The sequence below is a fragment of the Argiope bruennichi genome, chromosome 3, assembly GCF_947563725.1.
Source record: "Argiope bruennichi chromosome 3, qqArgBrue1.1, whole genome shotgun sequence".
Classification (NCBI taxonomy): Eukaryota; Metazoa; Arthropoda; class Arachnida; order Araneae; family Araneidae; genus Argiope; species Argiope bruennichi.
Genome location: NC_079153.1, coordinates 56,966,354 through 56,985,666, shown reverse-complemented (window position 1 = coordinate 56,985,666; position 19,313 = coordinate 56,966,354). Strand labels below are relative to the sequence as shown.

The following is a 19,313-nucleotide window of genomic DNA, read 5'->3' as shown; positions in this document are numbered from 1 at the left end:
TGTTCGCTTAAATTTTTGATTTAAAAGTACAAAAGTAATTTATAAAAATTCTTTAAAATGACGTGTTGTTTATCGATTAAAAATAATATCAATGAATTATTTCATTTACAAGGGCTAGAAAATTGTGTATATCAATGATATAATTATCTCCGATAAAAAAAAATGATAATAGCATTAGATGCTTATAATCCCTTGATGTAATCACCAGTATTGTGAGCAATTTCTTTTTAGAAATACAATTGGGGAATATCTGGCCCCGTGCATAGTTTATTATTTTATTATCATTATTTCGAAAATTAAAGTAAAATCGAACTCAAAAACCTAATCTTAGGTTTGTGAACGTACACACATAAAAAATAATATTGGCAGAGTTTATGGCTATTTCCTCACTTAAATTTTTTATTGAAAGACAGAAAAGTAATTTTAAAAATTTCTTTGAGACAACGTATTATTTATCAATTAAAAAATAATATCGATCCATTATTTCATGTACAAGGACTAGAAATTTATGGAAATTATGCAATTATATCCGATAAAAAAATTAATACTAGCATTAGACGTTTATAATCCTTTAATGTAATCACTTGTATTGTAAACAGTTTCCTTTTTATAAGTACAATCGGGGAATACTTGACCCAGTGCACAGATTCTTTAATGAAGAAAGGAATGGTCTATCGCTTTAAGAATCACTGGAACAGTTTTATAACGAATGCCGCGACGTGTTTCTTTTTTCTTTAGAATAAAATCATGATCACAAGGGTTTAAATTGGAGTATATCATCTCGTAGATCATTAAACTTTTGTAGCCTTCCAAATTCTTACAAAAATTATGCCTATTCTCTATTCCATTATTAATTCTATTATGGTACTGCTTCATGTATTCTACTACTTCCATATCGCTGGAAATAAATTATTGTTAAAACTGGGAACCTCTTTCGAAGCTTATTTGAAAGATGTTATAGACTCCCTCTTAACTTTCCAAATTCCCATCCAAATCATTAAAATAAGTGATATTTATTCTTTCATTTACACATCGCTGGAAAAAAATACTAACTAGGCTGATGATTACATCAAAATTAGTTCGGGCCCAGTGAGCTAAAAATCAGGCTTGAATCCCTACTGAACTGTTCCAGTCCTCCATTCAAACCTTAAAAATAGATCATATTGCTTCATGCATTATTCCATTTCACGTAGCTGAAAAAAGTTGTTCACCACACTACTTCGAAATCAGCTCGAACCCAATGAACTAAAATTCAGTCATGCATCCCAATTGAACTGTTCCAAGTTTCCATCCAAAACATCGAAAGAAATGTTGTTCGGGTTTGTTTTTTTTTGGGGGGGGGTGGCATTTTACAAGTCCGCTAACGAACTGTCAGCGATTTAAGACGAGTTTGCAATAGCTTCTGAGGGCAAACCCTCCGAGCACCCGAGGGCAGTAGTCTGACTTCTAGCTCATATGAAGAAGACATTCCCACACTCGCGTGTACAACCCCTTTATACAGGGGTGTGGCTCTTTCCCACACCTCACAAATAGAACAGCACCTCACAAACACAGGGAAGAAAACAGCCATACCCAAGCTAGAGCTAGAGCTAGAACCTGAGATGCCTAGATCACAAGGAAGACGAGCTACCCCTAGGCCAAGTGGCAGACAAATGAAATGGTACATAGCTGTAAACAAGTTTCCCGCAATGCTGGTAATTGATTCGAAAGACTATAAACATTTCACCTATAGTATTCTAAACTTTTTCACTTCAAGTCTGTAAATATTTCACCTATGTAACAGTGGTAATTTTCTGGTTGTCATAATTAATTTTTCAGCGTTGATAAATATTTTTATCAAACTCTTGAACAGAATTTCATTTAAGAGCTGCAGGCATTGTTTTGAATCATAGTTGTGATGTCAAATTACCATGAATGATTTTCTTTATTTCAGCAGGTTTTGATGAATATTTCAAATCTTTGGATCCAAATCGCAATGACCGAAATCCCTGGTTCAAGGAATTCTGGGAGAATCAATTTAATTGCGTTTTTAACAGAGACACAGCAGCTCGACGAAAGCGAAAAACATGCACAGGTAAAAGAAAATACTAACCAGTTCCCTTGAATTACAAAAAATGTAAAATGGAAATCGTTTATAGAATTTTTAGCCTACACAGATAAAAAAAACTTCAAGAAAAATTCTCTCAAAATGAATAACTGTAAAATGCTCAAATTCAATCAGATATTTTTCAAACCGACAGGAGTTGTCACCCGAAAACTTTATCGTATACTTTCTAATAAACTTGTAATGCCAGAGAACACCTTACATGGCATTGGCGCACAATAGTTACAAAAAACTAATTTTTGGCGTGAATTTAGCATTTTTACTGAATCTATCGTGTCATTCTTGGCAAGTTATTTGGTGATTAATCTCTAGCATGCGTTAATAGTATCCTAAATCGAATTTGTGCTTTAGACACGTTTTCTTCAAACGATTGAAAACAAAATTCTTGTAATCACAAAATCCCATACCAAATTTAATATATTTAAGTCATTGAGTTTTTTTAACATTTGCATTTTTCTGAAAGTACAGACTGACAGACAGTCAACATGGATCTGGCTCAAAACTTGACATTTGTCTACTCTACAGATGTTAAATCTGTGCACCAAATTTTATTTATCTAGCCCTCTTCGTTTAGTACTTATCGTTGTTAACTTTTATGCAAACAATCGGACACACAGACTTCCTTTGAACATATTTTACTCAAAATTCCATAGAATTTGAATATTTGTTGTAAAAATCATATACCAAATTGCAGCCATCTATCTGAAAGCATTTTTGATTTATCTTTATCATAGACAGACAGACGGGCGGGCGGACATTTTCCAAAAATGTGTTTTTCAGAGTCATGGAAGTCTGAAATGTCGAGATTCTTGACTAGAATCTTGAGTTCGAATTTTTGCCGATTACTATACTTTCTCTATATTACGTATACAAGAGAGTGAAAATGAATATCTTTTAAAGGAATATGTCAATTTATAAATGCTTTTCCTCATTTAAAGTAGAAGTGATTGTTTTTGAGACGAAAGTGGAAGGCAATTATTATTTTATTTCATACTTATTCAAATTTAAATTATACCTATTGTTTTTAATATTATCAGTTAAATCGCTTTATAACAATACGATAAAAATAAAAAATATGAATTTTCAATATAATCACTAATTATTACCATATATGATATGAATCTATCCATTAAACCATAGATAATGGAGCAATTAATGTGACATCTCAGTCATTTGACAAATATAAGTGCGCATGCTATCTAATATTTAATTCTTTAAGATCGTAATAGGATGGATTATAATTATCTTGTGTCTAATTGTCCTGCATTTCTAGCCTCTCATTGAAATGAATGACAAAAGCAGAAATTTGTCAGAAATCATGGCTTGAAATACTTCCAAATTTCAATCTAAAAAAAAAAAACTATAGGGATAAATTTTCTTATACAATCCCCTCTAATTAATAACAATTACCTCCTAACTCTACCATGTCAGTATAGAGTTGGGATGCGAGTGTTTAATTTTTTCTTTCTAAAATGTGTATAAATGCACACACTTGAAACTTTGAAAATCGTTCAAAATGTCGAATATTTTTTTTATTGCTTAATAATGTTCTCTGATCCCTTAGCTTTTAAACGATACCAAGATGTTGTCAATATTCGAAATATTTCTCGAGTTATAATTATTTTTCTTGAGGTGCTTTCATTAAAAACTGTAGTTACGGTGTTTTTAAAACATTTTATGAAGAATGATATTTTTCCACTATGTTGCTTCATTCAAACAATCATAACTCAACAAGAAATTAACCAAATACAATTATTTATATATCAAAATAATATGTATGAAATAGCGGATGTTTTGTGCCTCAATCAAAGTTATATTTATAGAAATAAATTTTTAATAGCTATTTAAAAGTTAAAATTACAGAAAAAATCTCGCTTTTTCTATTCATCGTTGATGAAAAAATTGTTACAAAAAACTATATATATTTTTATAACTTGATTGAGGCAGACAACATGAAGACTAATAATAGGCATCATTTCCAACTAGAATTGTGTGCCTGTACAAATTAGAATTTAAGATATCATGTTTCAAAAAATATGCTAATTAGCTCATTAAATATTATTTAATTAATTAATAATTAGTGTAATATGGTTTTTTCTCACTGAAATGAGTTTAATCATATATTAATGACTTACTGTGAAAAAAGATGATTTTTAAAGTTAAAATTAAAAAAAAAAATCTAGTATATACGTACATCTTAATAGAGCAATGAGACATTATATTCGTGGCTACAATTTTCTATTAAAAATATTGCAAAGGTAAATAATGTCCATTTCATCCATATTGGATAGAGCCATTGAAATATATTTAGAAAGTTTATTATTAATTAACTTAAAAAAATTTATGTCCTGTAAATAAAAACGGGTCTATCTTTTTACAGAAATTATGACATACAGCATACTTCAATTCACTTTCGATTAAAAGAAAATTCTATCATTTATATTTATGAATTATCTTAAAATTTAAAAAAAAATTACAACAAGGAAACGTTATTAATAAAATACACACTTATTTACAAAATATAGTTCCTTTTATTTTTCCACACAAGGTTTCCATGCTAAAAAAGTCAGCAAAGGGCAGTTACTTTACAAAGTACTTATTAAAATAAAAGTTATTTGTACTATTGCACAGTGATAAAATTTAATAAATTTAAAAATTTAACTGAACTGAGATTTTTAAAATTGCATTTAGTCGATTAAAAAATTTTATTATTAACATACATTTAATGTTTAATTGTATCAATAGTTGCCAAATTTTAATCCTTTAAGTAACATTTTATAAAACACTTATTGCAAAACGTTATGTTAGATACTCTCACATAAAATATTATTACATAATAAGAACACACAAATTTTTATCAAACATGCGGTGAGTGATTTCTGAATCTTAATGTACTAACAATATTTTTAATAAAATATTGTCGTATTTTCCAGGAGAAGAAGATCTCGCCAAATCTTATCGACAAGAAGGCTTGGTTCCAATGGTGATCGATTCTGTGCACCTTTTGGCAACAGCTATCAAGACGATGTGCGAAAGAGTACCGCGTTTTTGCAAGGAACCAGAGAAAATGGAACAAAAATATAGAGAAAAATTTCTAGAGATTATAAAAAATACTACCTTCAATAGTAAGTTTCCTTTTACAGCCTGTAATCACAATATAGTTCTCTAAGTGCAATCGGAAATTGAATTGAAAGGATACCAACGGTCATCTTAGATATATACTCTTTAGAATTGCTTCACCATATTTTGTTCTTTAACCTTTTGGCACAATTAAGTTTAAAGAGAATAGTCGTTTGTGAAAGGAAATTTAAAATTTTGTAAACATTATTCTAGACCATGTACAAGATAAGTACACAAAGAATCTCTAAAACAAACGGCAGAATTGTAAAAATGGTAAAGAAGATCCAAATAAGTAGATTTTGTAATGAAGTACAGAAAAAAAAATGTACGTGGAAGAGACAGGTGGGCTTAAACAGTTGAAAGGAGTTACTAGCGTTAATCTACATTCCCTGAACGGATTTCTTGCAGAATTATTCATCGCTGCAAGAATTCGAAGATGGCTTAAGGATGTAATCACATAGCAAATATAACCGTACAGTAACTTTAAGGGTATTCAGTGATTTGCACTATTTATGGTTATTTTCCTAAATAAGCAATAAGCGCAGTTTTTCTGCAGTTTGTTATCACCTCATATATAAGGCAGCAATGTATACAGGCTTCATAATATCTTACACTCTTATTATTTTTAACTTCCTCCTTCCGGCATTCTGACCTAGGGGAAGCGCGTCTTGTCTGTAATCTGGGAATTCAGAGTTCGAGTCCGGTTTCGCGCATGGTTGTTCTCTACCCTGTGTTCTATCTGTGAAGTGTGTGAAAGAGCCCCCCTCCCGGTTAAAAGGGGTTGTGGAAGCGAGTGTGTGAGTGCCATCTTCATATGAGCTAAAGTCATACTTCTGCCCTCGGGTAGTCAGGGGGTCTTTACCCTCGGAAGCTACTGCACCCATCTTTCCCCCGATTTAAACTTGATTGGAATAGTTGTTCAATGCAAGGGAGATAAGCAACAACACCAACTGATAGATTCAATCATTTCAAATTTATGATCTCCTATCAATTTGACAGGCAATTATTTATATCATTATTTCATCTAATATTTATATCATTCATATCTAAGTACAGATAGCAACATTTTTAGTTTTCAGTAAAATATTATTATGAGAGTAATCTCAATTTGTATATATCTATATTCTTATGAAAAAAATTATGCTTACACAGAAAGGATTTAGGTTTCGGAATACAGTATATACCAATAGTAAATAGGACTATGTCCTGTCATCTGGGACTAATCACAACATATAGCAGATAGATAAGCAGGATATTTATGTTTTTAATACCATTATCATGTTATGGGAGTGTGTCTATTAGAAAGGTTTATGTACACAATAAACAGAACTTAAATAACACAATTAAAACTATGCAGCTTTAATGTCAAAAATGAAGTTATATCTGAACAATTTATTTCAAATCAAATTCTTGGAGAAATCAATATATAACCTTGGAGAGAAAACCAAGATTCTTGGAAAAACAGCTGGTCGCTTGAGACGACTAGTCAATAATAATTTTGAATTGATTCCCTTTGTAATTCTCAAGTTCTCTTTCATGTATTAATAAAATATATGGACTCATATATCATTGACATTTTTGATACAATAAAAGATTTTTTTTAATACAAGATAGATTTTTTAGACATATCATATTTAAAATATTGATAATATTTTTTGCTAAGCAGCAGGTGAATTGAAGCAGGTGAAGTCTTTTTTTGTTGTTATTTAATCATTACAGGTGCTCAAGGTCATGGCGTGGTGATAAAGTTTGATAATACGAGAAGTGTCTCTGTAAATTATTCTATATCAGAATTTAGGAAACTTGCTAATTTCGAAGATATTTTCGGTTACAAGGTTATAGGCGAGTGGAATCCAAGCAAAAGGTAATAAATTTTTCTCTAAATTGCAATAATAAGAATTTTAACTTCTTTTATGCATTCGTTATACTTTTTATAGAAACTGTGATTACTCTATTTCATCTATACTGTACAATTCTCTTCCAACTACTAAACCACAGATTTTTATATAAAAAGTTGCGGCAATACAAGTGTCCAAAGCATCAGAGATAAAAATTTCCTGATAATATCTCCATTTAGAATATACATGCAAACTTTTCAACCAATAATTAATACTAACAGAAGAAATAAAAATGAAATTATTCGAGGTTGGGTTTTTTTTAGTGAAGTCAATTTTGAAATGAAACCATAGCAATTACAAAAGTATCTACTTTCTGTTGCCACTGTTATTCTCTATTTTTCTGTATTTTTAGAGAAATTTAAATGTCACAAAGAAAAACGAGTTTTTGAATACCTTCTTCCTAAATTTCTGGCACTTGTGATGATGGACTTAATCGTTTTCATTTTCCCGTCAGTTCTAAAATGTGCCCTTCAAATGAATGAAAAAAAGGAGTAATAACTAGACGCAAAGTCTAATTGTTAAGTTACCGAATACTTCCCACTCAAAAGTTCTGAGCATATTTTAAGCTAGAATGCAACATGAGATTCGATATGGTTGCTCTTCCGACTTTCCTTGAACAATTTGATCCATTTTCTCAAAAATTAATTACATTGTTACCTTAAAGTTCGTACATTGTATATAACAATAAATTTCGTATATTGCATATAAAAGTTATTAAAACAATAAAATTTTACTATACATATTCATAAACTCTACATGCAGTTATAAATTGTATAATTTTATTTACTTTTATATATATATATATATATATATATATATATATATATATATATATATATATATATATATATATATATATATATATATATATAAGTAAATAAAATTACTTATATATATATATATATATATATATATATATAAGCTTCCCAGCATGGTGGGTTCCATAGGAGATCCCAGAGCTTGGCGACCATTTGGCGACTTGGTGACGAATTTGGCGACTTTGGTGCCAAAATAGATTATACCCAAAACACTGAGAATTTTCAAGAGCCGTCCAGTAGGAACGGAGATACGCCCCGAACGTTCCTGATTGGTTGAGAGGCTTCTAGCCCCGCCTCCTGAGACCTATAAAAGGAAGCACCAGCAGCTGGCGGGTGGCGGTGAATTGGGTTGCGAACCAGTGGAGTCAAAGAGTAGTAGTGAACCAACGGTGAGTCAAGTGGTGAACCAGTGTTGAATTGAGTAGTCGGAAACGACAAAGAAGAGTGGTCGTGGACCAGTGGAGTCGTCGTAGTTGTAAACCGACGGTGAATTGAGTCGTGGACCAGTGGAGTCGGAGAGTAGTCGGAATCGACAGAAAGAATTGGCCTTCCGGAGATTAGCGGAGCAGCGACGGAGTCAAGTGAGTGCTGAATTAAGTTGTGCCTTACGGTCTGCATTAGAGTATGTTGTGTGTTGTTGTCTGCACGTCTCGTCGGCTGAAGTTAATTCTGTGCTGTATATAGTTGTCGTCTTTGTGCTGTCCTATGTGTCTTCGTGTAAATAAACGTCGTTGTTTCATTTTCTACTGCCGCCTACTGATTGAATGTTCTCCACACGATATAACTCCCACTATCCAAACGAACCCCTGAAATTCCGTAACAATATATATATATATATATATATATATATATATATATATATATATATATATATATATATATATATATATATATTGATTATTTGCTCCTTTATTATATTATATAAATAATATTTATGTTTTCATTATAATATAATTTGTAATCATTTTTCTTCCTCATTTAATAAAAGTAGTTTGCATTTATTAAAATTTTCTACCCGCCAGCTTGGCACCTTTCAGGTAAACTAGATTGGCACAGCATATAACAAAACTTATGATAATTGGCTATGTTTATATGCAACTTTCATGCTTCTTACTGTTAAGAATCGAGTGACTGACCATATTGACATAATCGACAAGATACTCTATTTTCTTCATGCTGTCAGTCTAAACGTTCTGCTATATTGCAGAACATTTCAAATGACAACATTAAAACTCCTGCATTCTGCAAAGGCTTCTGGCATGCATTCATTCTCCCACAGTGCAAAATTTTCTAATTTTTAGTATTTCAAAAAAATTTACTCGACAGTAGTTTGAGTCTGTTCTCATTTAGCCTTCATTATTTAGAGTTAAATAAACTTAAGGGTAGGCCTGGCACAATCAGATGGATAGTTTCTATATAAGATCATGGGGTTTAAAAGCAAAGAATAAAGATCTTCCTGCAACAATGAACGCAAAGAACAGAAATCCTATATAATGTACAATATAGGTAATAATATACACCAAAGCACTGCAGATTTTCTATATATCATATTTTCACCTATACTGAACTTTTTTATAATCAAGTCCTTCATAAATTAATATTTTCTTTAATATATAATTTTATACTGTCACTTTAAAAATAAATACTGCTTTGAGTCAAAAAAAGCTAGAAATAAACTTCGTCTAAAACGTTTTCACAATTTCGTCATTTTGCAATTTTACTAACGGTATGCAATGTATCTTAATTCAATTTCAATTCTTAGTTTTTATCAAATTATTTTTCTTTTTTTGTCATACATTGAATAATCATTTTCGTCTTTAGTTTCTTTCCTCCCAAACTAATGTTTTCTGTCTTCCTGTGGAGAAATTCTCATTAAGCAAGATACGAATATATTATGAAATCATATGCTTTTAATATGTTTTATTTATAGGCTAAAAGTGCTTAGACTGCCAGACTGGGATATGAGCGGTGGCATTGCCTCTCGCTGCAGTGCAGAATGTCCCGATGGTGAAGAAAGAATTCCAAATTCTGAGCCTCAAAAACGGTGCTGCTGGTCTTGCAGACCTTGTAAAGGGGAGGAATATTTACCTGATCCTAAAAGGCCTTGTCAGAAATGTCCAGAAGGTATATTTCTTCTAAATCATATCATATATGTGAAATACTAGATAGGTAAAAAAGAAAATGGCTCATACACCTACAAAGCTTTTTTTGTTAGACAAATAATCTGCTATATATTATTTGCTGAGCCCAAGTAGAGTCATGTCTTTCTACTATTTATTGCCTTCAGTAACAGATCTAATATTCCCTACTTTTCTATAAAAAACAAGACAAATGTTAATCTCTAATCTAATAATTTTTCAAAAAATGATTCGACATTTTTTCCCCTTCATTTATTAATCTCAAATGATTTACTATTTTAAGTGCGGGGATATGCAGTGATGTCGAAATTAAAATACAAGCTTTCTTTTATAATTTTGATTTATTTTTGTTATGTCGTGATAAAGATTCTAGGATTGGATTGGATTGGACTGTTAATTTTAATGGCACAATAGACAGAAAAGGCTATACTACGCCACATAGATTTTCACTGAGATAAAGCTTCTATAACCCAGAACTGAAAATTTCTTCTTTGGCCGAATACATAATTTCAACTTCTTTTATAAAGAGTTGTCTGAGGTATTTCTGATAGATATTTTGCAATCAGTTTTCTCATAAGGAAACGCCCAAATTCTCTGTATCCCTTGTAGGAAGACAGAAATCGCAGAAACTCGAGACATCTTCTGTATTGGCGCAAAGTAATTTAATCTAGCTGTTGGGCATTAAATCCCAAAATAACAAAACTCCCGAATTCTTCCTCACCATCGCCATTGCCTTCAGAGAATTCATGTTATATTACGTTATTCTCTGTAGTTTCCATAAAAGAAAAATTTATTTCGCGAATTTGCACTCGGAGATTATTTTTTGCATTGTCTCTCAGGACAATGCAATAAAAAGGTGAAGTTAATATTTTATATTAAGGCTTAATGCTGATATGTCTAATAATGAAACAATCACTATGGCTGAAAATAAATTTATAGTTAAGAGATATATAGAATTTTCGATCGCGAGAATTTTAATTTCGAATCGAAAAAAGAAATATTTTATATTAAGGCTTAATGCTGACATGTCTGGCAATAAAACAGTCACATTGACTGAAAATAAATTTATAGTTAAGAGAAATATAGAATTTTCGATCGCGAGAATTTTAATTTCGAATCGAAAAAAGAAATATTTTATATTAAGGCTTAATGCTGACTTGTCTGGCAATAAAACAGTCACATTGGCTGAAAATAAATTTATAGTTAAGAGAAATACAGAATTTTCGATCGTGAAAATTTTAATTATGAATCGAAAAAAAGAATAAAATTTTTCTAAAATTTATGCTTTACTCATAAATTTTCCATTACAAATTTCTTGCTACTGCTAAATTTTCTTTTGATTTGTAAAATATTAGATTCCTCTTTAACTAACTTTATTTATTTTCTTGTTTTTCCCATTCTTCTCTAGGAACCGTACCGAGTTCGAACAAAAAGACCTGCATAGAACAACAAATAAAATACGTCGGGCTAGACTTCAAAAGTCCATGGGCCTTAGTACCTCTGATCTTTTCCATCTTGGGTCTGATCAGTACCTCAGCAGTACTCGTGATTTTCTTTCTAAATCAAAAGACTCCGATCATCATGGCATCCGGTCGGGAACTTTGCTATTTCATACTTGGTGGAATCATAGTTTGCTATTCTTACTCGTTTGTGGCACTTTTAGAACCAGCAGAGGTACGTAAAACTCTGAATTTATTGTGCTTATAAAATTATGTAATGAGTGATTAATCAAGTTACCCATAGAAAGAAAGTTAAATGGAGTCGCATATTTTTTTGTTTCTTACGACCATTTTAAGAGTTCCATAAGTAAAAACAACTTCCGTTTAGAATTGCAGAGTTTTAGTAATCCACTACTGATTAAAGCTAAATTTTGTTCAAATATATCAGTTAATAGAAGATGTACCTATCTAGATGGGCTGTTATTATGTTAATAATATCTTAGATACGATTTCAAAGATTAACTAAAGAAAGTTGTATTAGAAAATCTCTATTATTATTATATATTTACATTAGTTATAAGAAGAAAATCTCTATTGTTATCCTGTTGTTGAAAATCTTGTCGCTAATCAGAAAATCTCTATTGTTATCGTATATTACTCTGCCAACATATGTTATTTACATATAATATATTAGACAAGAGCTTAAGAATTTTTTTAATTGTATTATTTACTTTACTTTCCACTTTAATTGCACTTTAGATGTATATGATAACAATAGAAGTTCTGTTTCCTTTTATTAACGAACAGTCAAATCAAAACTAATCACTGACATGATTGAAACAAATAGTGATTCATTAACTGAAAAAAATACAGTGCTGAATACAAAACTTAAAAATATTAGCAATAACCTGCCAAAACAAAAGTTAGGATTTCGCATCCTGCAATGACGCAGGATAAAAGGGCGGAGATATTTTCGACTCCACCCAGCGTCACAGAGAGCGGTGGCCGATAATATATACTGATTTTAAAATATTCTAGGATCTACTTATACTATTTGACTGGGCATAATGGCATTTTACATAAATGTTACCATAGAGTCAAATTCAGTTGCGAACGACTATAGAATTCAAGCATGAATGCAATGAAAATCAGCTCAAAAAGAATACTAAATTAGATCTGGTTTAAATAAAATGAACTTGAATACTTTGTTGATAGGAAACAACCTTTAGAATAAAAATAATTCAAATAGGATCGACGTTTTTATTTTCCTGCTTCAAAGGCGTCCAACATTAAGATTTTTTTTTCAATCAGAAAATAATTAAAACAGTACTTGCCATGACAAAATACAAAAAGATAGCCACAAACAATTGTGTGATTTGAAATACTTTGATAATAAATGCCAAAATTGCTTTCTTTTTTCATCAATTCAAATTAAAACAATAACATATATAAATTTACCTAATTGAAAGGGTTTTCTAGTCCACGCTTTTGATCTAAAAAAAGTTATCTATCTAAGAATCAAGCTCACATCAAAATCAAATAAATAAGCAAAAGAAGCTTTAAATAATAAGAAATAAAAATGTATTATTTATTATTTTTCTCTTTTAAGATGTGTTAAAATGTTTCAAATCTAGAAAACCAAAGTCGTTCTTGTCAGATCTTCAAGTAACATTCGTAATGCCTTCTACGCCGACATAATCAGAACACAAAAAATTTTAGTGGTCTTAACACGGTCAGATTAAATATTTATGCAAAATTAGGAAGCAAAGTGTTTATTTCTAAAATTATTGTGATCATTACCTATTCTTTATTGTTTTATCCGTTGTTTACAATAAATAAACAGAAAAGATAAAAAGTTAATTTATTCTAATTTAAAGCTAAATTAATGTTTTTACAAAATGTAAAGCAATTTATATGTCTCTGTCTATATGCATGCAAGCTGCTAATTATCAAGGAACAATCTTCACCTTTTAGTGGTTAATTTAAGCATCTTTAAACTAGCATTCAATTAAATTAAAAAGTTTCACTGTCTTATAATCTCCACCAAATCAGTATTTCTTCAGCTCTTATAAATCATGATTCATGTTTATTCGTATTGTGGTGAAAGCTTATAAGCCAGTTAACAGCTACGCTACAAGGGCAATTGCTTTTGTATTGTGGTCATGTTACTCGGCTGCGAACCACAAGGTCCCAGATTCTATCCTCACTCATACCAATCCTCCACAGTATCCCAACCTGCACTCAGTTGTTTATAGTTGTCGGAATAGTAAACGGTTGTTACATTTTTGTCATTTATAAATTAGAAATCCTAAATACTGTTAAAAATTGATTTAGAAGCAAAATAAAATTATTAAGAAATTTTTATTTTAATTCGAGAATACCACACAGTTAAATTTTAACTGTTAACAAGAATAATAATGCATTTCACTTTTATGGAATGTTTTGATTTAAATTTGAAACTTGTGATCCCGAATTTTAATCTTTAGCTTCACGACAATTTCTGAAGTTCTACTTTTAAGTTGGGAATGAAAGAAGAAAAATCTCTTCACAAAAATGAGTTAATTGTTAAAACATTAAAAGTATCGGGACAATTCATTATTTTTCATTAATGATAGTAAAAACAGGAAATACAGAAAAGATAACGATTGAAAAGAGATAAATTTAAAAAAAAAAAAAAAAAAAACATTTTGCAACGTAGTATTAGTAACTCAAGTTCAATGATCTTTGTCTAAAATATTACACAGAATTTCGAAACTTACTTGCACCCCTAGAAAGGCTTCTCATAAAAGTGCTAAATGCTTAGTTATCAGTGTTTTGAAAACGGTTTTTTTGTTTGTTTGTTTTTAGGTTAGTTGCGGAGCTCTTCGAATCGGAATGGGACTTGGTCTTTCCATTTGCTATTCGGCTATCTTCACTAAAACCAACAGGCTGTCCAGAATTTTCGAAGTTAGCATGAAAATGATGAAGCGCCCATCCTACATCAGCCCGGAATCGCAGATAGTGATATGCGTCTGTCTAGTCCTCATTCAAGTGACCTTGACAGTTTTGTGGCTCATTATAACGCCACCTAAGGTACCTAAACTATTCGTGGAAGATGAGAGAGGATGGATCACTTATTGCGAAGTGGATGGGATATCTCTGCTCTTAGGATTAATGTACAATATGTTTTTACTGATTCTTTGCACTATATATGCGTACAAAACCAGAAACATCCCAGAAAACTTCAATGAGACCAAATGGATAAGCTTCACCATGTACGCCTCCTGTATCATATGGTTGGCTTTCATACCCATTTACTGCAGCGCAACGAAAGATTATAAGGCAAGTATTATCATATTAAAAATTATTTTTGTAATATAACGGTCACTTTTATTTAAATTTACATTATTCTTGTAATTAGTATTGTGCATTTTAAATTATTCAATTAAATTCAAATTATTCTGATAATAATTATTCAGCAATTAAATGGCAGAGTTCTCATCCTTATTAGTTTGAAATTTTAATTACATATCATTCTTGCATTTTAAATATCACTGCAATTCTACAAGAGAATAGAGAATAGTATAAAACATTTTACATGGAATTTCGGATCCATTAGTATCTGTAGAAAGGTTTTTTATATCACAATTTAATTATCAGTGTTACGCATACACTGTTCTTCTTTCCTTTTTAAACTGTTTATTTCCTTTCCTGCGAAGCTTCAACCATATCTCTGTAATGATGTGACGATATTTTCTGATTATATGATTAAAATTATATATGATTTTTATGTAGTTGAAGCTTTTGTCTCTGACTTTGAATAGAGCTAGAATATAGCAAATAGAAATGCTAAAAAAAATTGTTATTCAAAAATAAGCTTAGTTTTAGTAGAGCCCTCCGACAATGCCGTTTTATCAATAAAAACCAATCAGTTCAATCAATAAAAACCAATCAGTTCAATCAATAAATATCCTACGTTCTAATTCCCTTTAAAGACAAAGAAAGCATTAGAATATAACTCATTATATTTTAGACAGCAATATCCATTATATTGCATCTATATGAAATTTAAGATTTTCATTCAAAATTTGGATTTTAGTTGAAAGTACCAATTCTCTTCTCCCCTCCGCTCATTTGAGGTTAAAAGTTGTGATTCTTTTGAATCTTATTCATTAACAATTAACTTTCGTATCACTCTGGTCATAATGGAATAAAACAAGGGATTGATGCTACAGAGAAGGTGCTTGAAGATTCAACAAATGAGGGAAGCCAGGACAGTGAAATTCAAAGATTCAATGGTACTTTGATGTTCCAGTCCCTTATAAAATACAGAAGAAAAAAAATAACTTTACCACAGGTAGGAAAAAGTTAGCAAAACACAAATTCGAGAGCAAAAATACTGGCCATTTCATTTTAGTCATAATTCGTGCAGACTTCGATTCAGCAATGCCATTTCGGCAATGCAAAGAGTAGATGGCAACAAAAATATGGATAGGATACCAAGATAAAAAAAAAGAAAAAAGAATGGCAAATACGTGTTATTATACTTAATTATTATTGTCCTATAAAAGGATAGTAATGCAGAGTAATAAGAATTTCAGGTGTGTAATACCCAAAAGACCAGGAAATCAGAAATTTCCAAGCTCAAAGTTTGATTCAGGTCAGTTGTTGCAGATTTTTATCAATAGTCGTAATATATTTTCCAGTAAAAATTCTTAAAGAATTATACCAATAAATTAAATTAGTGGCATCACTCAATTTATTTGTACTAGTAATTATTGGTTGTTTATTACTACTTCGAGAATTAATGTACAATCAATAACATGCATTGCTCTTAATTTTACTTCGAGAAGTTAAGTTTATCATTGTTTTGTATAAATAAAATGAATTAAAAGACATCTTTTAACCCCATTGGTTAAAATAAATAAATTTAGCAATTAAATTCTGACAAGAGTACTCAAAGGAAAGTTTATAATCTTGAAGCACTTTTCAAATGTAGCTTGAAGCACGTTTTAAAATCGTTCAGTGGTCTGAATGACTCAGAAAACTGGAAACTTGCCACTGTGACGTTACGAAAATAATTTTCTATACCTTTATTGACATTAATCCTTTTTTTCTAGGTCCAGGCTATTATTTTAGCAATGAGTGTAAGTTCGAGCGGAACTGTAATTCTTGCTTGCATGTTCCTGCCAAAAATTTACATTGTCCTCTTCCGTCCTGAAAGGAATGTCCGCTATCCAACAAATTCATCAGCAACAACTGGAACGTCCGGCAGTGGACAACCAGTGCGATATGTAAGAGGTGCTTCAAAAACTCAGGACCAACTACAGCAGCCTTCCCCAATTTTCAGCAAACCTGGTTCAGGTTCTCCATTCCTCCTGCGAACGAATCACATACAGTAGAAAATGATGAACTGGAGAAGGAACAGCATTATATTATAAAATGGTGGACTAAATATAAACTGATGGATAGATGAAAACTAGAATTTTTAGATTGAAAAATCAAATAATTTTTCCTTTTGAAACACTCGTTAAAAATATATTTTGCAACTTCAATCTTCCATTATTGCAAGATTTAGTAAACATGCAGTAAAAACTCTCTTATTCGTCCAAAACAGGATTTCGTCAGTGCCGAATAGTTGAATATATATTTCCAGAACTTACATGCTCTTATTCTTGTCATCCACGAAACTTGTAGCGAACAAGTATATAATAAAAACTCTCTTATTTCACAAAAACAGAATCTCGTCAATGCCGGATAAGAACCTTTTCCGAATAGCTGAATATATGTCTCTAAAATTTACATGTTCATGTTTGTGTTTTTACATGTTCATCTATGGAACTTGTAACGTACAAGCATACAATAAAAGTTCGCTTATTCAAAGAAAACAGGATCGGATAAGAGCCTTTACCAGATAATTGAATATATGTCTGAAGAATTTACGTGCTACTATTTGTGATGTAATCCATGGAAATTGTACCCATTGGTCATATTTTCTGGTTCATCGGGATGTGATTAGATAAATTATACCAAAAATCGTACGTAGTATTTAAAATTAATACATGTATAGATATAATTTTATTTTCAGATAAACATAAAAAAAAAATATTTTTTGAAACTGCAGTACATACCATGATTTTAAAGTTACATGTGAGACAACTTAAAACTTCGAATATTTTCCTGTTTACAAGGACATCTCCTTAATTCTAAAAATTAATTATGTGTACAGTAAATCTTTGTAATATCATGTCCAAACATTAAAAAATTTATTCGTTAAGTTTAAAAGTTGGCAGTGCTTCACTTTTTTTTTTCATGTAAATTAGATGAACTTTATGTCTTCTTCATTTTCTGTCTCCTCTTCATCATATTTCTTCTTTCATACTACATAGTTGTTTATTGTGCTATGATGAAAAGAGAGAATGGTGAGAACAGAATTCAAACCATTCAAACTTGCACTTCGTCCCCACTAACTCATCAGATATTGCTTTATCCAAAGAGCCTGTGATAAGTATTTAAATTTCGACTTTCAAAGCTGCTGTTATCTTTACGTAGGTTATTCAAAAAAAGAAGCACATTTCAAATTAGTCATCACTATTGAACAATATTAAATGGAGGCATTACTGTACAAAGGAAAGATCAATTTTTACTTTCTCGTGTACAAAATAAATAGTACTATAATCATCAAAAAAAATATGAACAGATTTTGACGAATCTCCATGTTTCGATTTTTCCGAATTCGAAAAACACATTTACCTGTCTGTCTAAAAAAGACAGCTCAAAAACGCTTCGAAGGTAGAAGAATTCCTTCGAACTCCTTTTTCACAAATCTTTGCAATCCAAAGGTTTAGTGTCAAATTATAACCAGTGATGGATTGGCCAGTTTTCTAATTTGCCAGTATGCGTCCCCCATGATGTGTGTATGAGAGAGAGAATGGGAACTTTCTCTTTAAGAAAATTACTAGAACTTCCATATCCTTTCTCAAACCAATTAGTAATACATGTTATGTTACAGCATACACCCTCTTCTGTATAAGGATGGCCGCAAGGGTCATTCAGATTTTGTATGGCTGCTGAGACCCGCGACAAAGCGGAAGGGAAACTATCTCTACAGGAAGTGGCAATACTTACGAAAAGTGACTAAACATTTTTTTTAACTATTTTGTTTCACTGATGGCAGTAAAATATTAAAAATATAGTTGAGAAAGCGAATTTAAAGAGACGAAAAATCTTAAAATGAATTATCTAAAAGGAAGTTGATATTCTATTTTATTTTGAAAAAGCTCCAGTTCACTTTTGTAACATCAAGCTCTGGGGGGGGGGGGGGGGAGTTAGCGTGATTCCGCAATTAGAATCAATCGGCCCAATCGGATTAAGTTCGCCCCGGGTTATAGTTAAGAGTTTAATAATCACAGACCCGTTACTTTACCTGTAGTATGAAATGAACCCTATTCAACGTTTGTCACATATAAAAAAAATAATTTTATGTTTAGTGCATAAAATAAAAATTTTAACTTTCGTCTATCCAATGATGTATAGTGTGAAGGGATTAAAGCTTTGAAAAAAATAAGAGAGATGTCTAAATTTCAGCACGTTGATAAGCACACGCATATTGTAAAATGTTACGAAATATAGTGAAGACGTTATGATACATAGTGAATAATGAACATGAAAATGAAAATATTGTTTAAAAACCTTTATAAAAAGAAACATTATAAGCATTCGATACAATGCGAAAAGGATTAGAGTTGCAAGAAAATGTTAGAGATTATGTGAATTTTAATCAATGCAAAGTGAGAACTTTTTAATAAAAATAATAT

At 30.9% G+C, this 19,313-nt stretch overlaps 1 protein-coding gene across 2 annotated transcripts in view; it reads left to right on the top strand.

Annotated features, from left to right (window-relative positions):
• Nucleotides 1-17,781, top strand: part of LOC129963906 (metabotropic glutamate receptor 3-like) — a 37,578-nt gene extending 19,797 nt beyond the window's left edge. The window contains exons 6-12 of one of the 2 annotated variants that reach the window (XM_056078496.1): nucleotides 1,937-2,074; nucleotides 5,038-5,229; nucleotides 6,944-7,088; nucleotides 9,871-10,064; nucleotides 11,487-11,752; nucleotides 14,365-14,838; nucleotides 16,617-17,781. In XM_056078496.1, the coding sequence (XP_055934471.1) occupies nucleotides 1,937-2,074; nucleotides 5,038-5,229; nucleotides 6,944-7,088; nucleotides 9,871-10,064; nucleotides 11,487-11,752; nucleotides 14,365-14,838; nucleotides 16,617-16,898 (1,691 nt within the window). In that variant the 3' untranslated portion in view covers nucleotides 16,899-17,781. Of the gene's footprint in view, nucleotides 1-1,933; nucleotides 2,075-5,037; nucleotides 5,230-6,943; nucleotides 7,089-9,870; nucleotides 10,065-11,486; nucleotides 11,753-14,364; nucleotides 14,839-16,616 lie in introns of both variants that reach the window. The other variant, XM_056078495.1, reaches the window with a different exon arrangement.
• Nucleotides 17,782-19,313: the final 1,532 nt, after the last annotated feature.